Below are 4,132 nucleotides of genomic sequence, written 5' to 3'. Positions count from 1 at the left end.
GAGCCACGGGTGCTGGGCTGGGCAACCAGGTCCTGCCTTTCCTGCAGCTCCAAGGAGGTCACCTGGGGGTAAACAGCCAGATTTTGCCCCATCTCCTGCCCGTGGCCATCCCGGCCGTGCCATGGGTGGGTGGGAGGTGGCGGTTCCTCCTGGCAGGCAACCTCGGGATGGGTGACACATTATTTTGCTCCAGGCTTTGTGTGTGTGTGTGTGTGTGTGTGTAGGGGGGGGTCACATCAGCTGCCACACACTTTCCACGTCCTTTGAAAGAAGCGCTGGACCGCACGACGGCGGCGCGGGGAGATGCTGACAGCGATTTTCCACTCCATTTTTGGTACCAAAACGGGCAATTAGGTGATGGAGGGGCAGAAGAGAGGGCGAGCAGCCCCAGCTCCTGCCTTCAGGGGTTTGGCAGCTCGTCTCTAACCCCCGAGGCTGGTTTTCCAGCCCCAGGTTTTCCCGGTACCCATGGAGTGGAGGGATGGGACCCAGCTGGAGGTGATGCATCAGGAGAAGGGGGGTTAAAGTGGCGCAAGATGGTTGCGGAGCCGAGGGTGGAGCGGGCGGAAACAGGAAACGACGGCCTCCCTCTGTGTCACCATTACTGGAACTTGCTTCGTTAAAAGCTTTGTTTTCACTTCCAAAATGAAACCCAGCGAGCAGGGGCCAGCCCCTCGTGTGTCCCCCCCCCCCAGCCCTTGGGGTGTCCCCCTCCCTGCAAGAACTCCCTTCATCCCTGCAGAGGGACCGAATGGTGAAGAAACACCGAAGCTGGGTGCTTTTTTGCAGCCCTCCTGGTTAACAGAGTTGGGTTTTCTTGTCGTGCCTCAGTTTCCCATCCGGCGGCGGCGGCAGAGGTTGTGGTTTAGCTCTTGGCCCCCCCCGGCGTGGGTGCTGGGGCTGTGAGTTTGCAGCTGTGGGTGCTGCAAGCGGTGTTGAAGCAAGAAAAGCAACCGGAGGGGCCAGGCAGGGGTGAAGTTTTAAGGGGGGAGAAGATTTTTACCTCCCCCCATGGCATCACAGCTCGGCTCCCTTGTGGAGCAGGAGGCTCCGAGCTGCAGCTCAGAGCGGTCAGAGGGTGCGTGTCCCAGGGGGACACTCAGGGACCCCCCCATCCTGTGTGCAGGGAGGGTGCAGCCGGCAGAAGAGGGGTTTGGGGGGTTCCCAAGCCCCCTCCGTGGATGCCAAATTGGCCAAGATGTTCAGTCCCATCCTGTGTGCAGGGAGGGTGCAGCCGGCAGAAGAGGGGTTTGGGGGGGTCCCAAGCACCCTCCGTGGATGCCAACTTGGCCAAGATGTTCAGTCTTGAGCAGAAGAGTTGGGGGGTCTTGGTTTTAGGGTGGGAGCAGGAAGAGCCCCGTGGTGGGGGGGATGCCAGGGGGAGGTGACAGGGTGCTGGGTGTCACAAGCATCTGAGGATGCCCCAGGAGCTCTGGCCACGTGTCACCACGTACACGGTGGTGGCCACAGGGACCGCGTGGTTGCCAAGCACCATCCTTTGCTTCTGTTTTGGGGGATCTGGGGAGAATCCCTTCGCCCCGCGCTCACCCTTTTGATTTTAGGGGTGCGTCTGGCCACGGCATGATGTTAAATGACATCCTTTAATTAGTGACATCCGTGCAGGTTCCCCTTCCCAGCCTGGCGAGGAAATCCTTTGCAGAATTTGCAGCCCGAGGAAGGGCAGACAGAGGAAGGGGAAGGTTGTCCTCGTGCTCGCACCCCAGCTTCTGCTCTGGGCTGTGGATATCTGCAGTTCCCTCTCAGCAGGGGGGAAAGAGAATTAAATGAGCTCATCGTATTTTAAATGGGGTTAAAATGGGCTACGTAGGGCAGGATTGGGGCCACAGCATCCCTGTGGGCTGGGGGGCTGCTCGAGGTTTGCCCTCGCTCGCAGGGGGCTCAGAGAGGGGGGGGAAAGGGAAGGAAAAAGGAAATTTCTGCAAGAAGCATTGAAATCTTGTGAGTTGGGAAGGTGGAAATGGTGATGCAGAGACCCGGCGCTTGCAGATGTGGCCTTTCTGTTGTTGCAGAGCTCTGTGGGATGTGGGATGGGGTACCAGGGTGGGAATTTTGGGGTGTTTGGGGTGTCAGCGTGGAGCTGTGCATGGGGTGGGTTCTCACCCTGGTGCTGGTGCCTGTAGCTTCCTCCTGCAGCCAAGCCAGGTCTGCTGGGGCATCCCCAGCGAGACCTCAAAGTCTCAGGGGGTTCTCGGGGACCAACTGTCCTCCTCACTGTGACATGGGGACCCCCAAGTGTTGAGAGATTTATAGGAACTGGGGGCCTTTTCCACGCGACGGAGCGGGACGGGCCGTGGCAGCTTGGCATTTCCATCGCTTCCTCCTTTTACATCCCTTTTTCTATTCCTGCCCTCGGCACGTTGCCCGAGGGGCCGCCAGCCTCTGCCCTCCCCAGCGAGCCAAAACCAGAAGTGGGACCTCAACGAGACAGTTTGTCGTTAAAAATAACCCCGGGGGCCCGTCTCCGGCAGCGTTGAACCAGGGACAGATCTTCCCTGGGGCAGGAGATCCGTGATCGATGGGGTGACAGCAGCCCTGTCCCCTGGCACAGGGCAGCACGTACAAGCAGACTCATCCCTGCCCGAGCCCCTTCAGCCCTTTCCATCCTTTGCTTCCCCAAATTAATTCCCTCTTTTTCTTCCCCCAGTTGCCGGAGCAGCAATAGGAAGAGCTTAGTGGTGGGCACCCCCTCTCCGACCCTCTCGCGGCCTCTCTCCCCTCTCTCCGTGCCAACAGGTAAGGGGTGTCCTAAGGGATGGGTTGAGCATCTCCCAAATTTACTCCCAAATTTTGCAGGGTACCCCTTCTGCTTCTGCAGCACCTTCTTAGCAGCAGGGGGCTGGGTGCCTTTTCCAGGAGGGAATGGCTTGGGATGTGATTTGCTCCCCTCTTTTCCCTGAAGCCTGTGGCACCCCGGGCATCTCTGCAGCACCTTCTTAGCAGCAGGGGGCTGAGTGCCTTTTCCAGGAGGGAATAGCTTGGGATGCGATTTGCCCCCCTCTTTCCCCTGAAGCCTGTGGCACCCTGGGCATCGTGCTGGAGCGGGTCCAGAGAAGGGCGACAAAGATGGTGAGGGGTCTGGAGCACAAGTCTTATGAGGAGAGGCTGAGGGAGCTGGGGTTATTCAGCCTGGAGAAGAGGAGGCTGAGGGGAGACCTTATTGCTCTCTCCAACTCCCTGAAAGGAGGGTGTAGAGAGATGGGGGTCGGTCTCTTCTCTCAAGTCCCAGGCGACAGGACAAGAGGAAATGGCCTCAAGTTGCACCAGGGGAGGTTCAGGCTGGATATTAGGAAAAAATTTTTCACTGAAAGGGTTCTCAGCCATTGGAATGGGCTGCCCAGGGAGGTGGGTGAGGCCCCATCCCTGGAGGTGTTCAAAAGACAGGTTGATGTAGTGCTGGGAGGTCTGGTTTAGTGATGATGCTCCTTGTTTGTTGTGCGGGTGTCTATTTTTGTCAGTCAGGTTGACGGTTGGACAAGATGATCTTTCAGGTCCCTTCCAACCTAGAAGATTCTGTGATTCTGTGATTCTGTGTTGGGGTGGGTATTGGGGTGACTTTCCCCCCTTTCTCCCCACAGCTGGGAGCAGCCCCTTGGACAGCCCACGCAACTTCTCCGCCAGCACCTCCATCAACTTCCCCTTCGCTCGCAGGTGAGCTCCCGGATCATTAAACGTTGGTTAATAATGATAATCCACCAGCTGGGGCTGTCCCGTTGATCTCAAGTGATTTGTTGTGATTTGTTTTGTTTTTCTTTCTCCCTCGTTTTCGCCCTGGGGTTGTTTGCTCTGCGGTCACCGGTGCTTCCCACCACCCCAGCCATGCTCCTCGGACTGACAGGTGAGTACCGGGCACAGGATGGGGCTGTTCCAAATTGTCACGGCCCTTTTTCATATCCATCCCAGATATTGCTCCGGGACAGGGCTCCCCACAGCTCTGGGAGCAGAAATATGATTCAAGGATATGATTCAGAAAGATGATTCAAGGATTGGAGCATCTCCCTTATGAGGAGAGACTGAGAGAGCTGGGACTCTTTAATCTGGAGAAGAGAAGGCTGAGGGGAGACCTTATCAATGCCTACAAGTATCTCAAGGGAGGGTTGAAGGAGGAGGGAGC

At 57.5% G+C, this 4,132-nt stretch overlaps 1 protein-coding gene across 1 annotated transcript in view; it reads left to right on the top strand.

Annotated features, from left to right (window-relative positions):
* Positions 1 to 2,506: 2,506 nt before the first annotated feature.
* MAST3 (microtubule associated serine/threonine kinase 3) overlaps positions 2,507 to 4,132 on the top strand; it is a gene marked incomplete at its 5' end in the record, with an annotated part of 35,942 nt that continues 34,316 nt past the window's right edge. The window contains 3 exons of the mRNA XM_014938232.1: positions 2,507 to 2,754; positions 3,597 to 3,669; positions 3,836 to 3,856. Of these exons, the coding sequence (XP_014793718.1) occupies positions 2,507 to 2,754; positions 3,597 to 3,669; positions 3,836 to 3,856 (342 nt within the window). The remainder of the gene's footprint in view (positions 2,755 to 3,596; positions 3,670 to 3,835; positions 3,857 to 4,132) is intronic.

The sequence above is a fragment of the Calidris pugnax genome, unplaced genomic scaffold (assembly GCF_001431845.1).
Source record: "Calidris pugnax isolate Ruff unplaced genomic scaffold, ASM143184v1 scaffold46, whole genome shotgun sequence".
NCBI lineage: Eukaryota > Metazoa > Chordata > Aves > Charadriiformes > Scolopacidae > Calidris > Calidris pugnax.
Note: the sequence above shows the minus strand (reverse complement) of the source record. Positions and strands in the feature narration are given on the sequence as shown.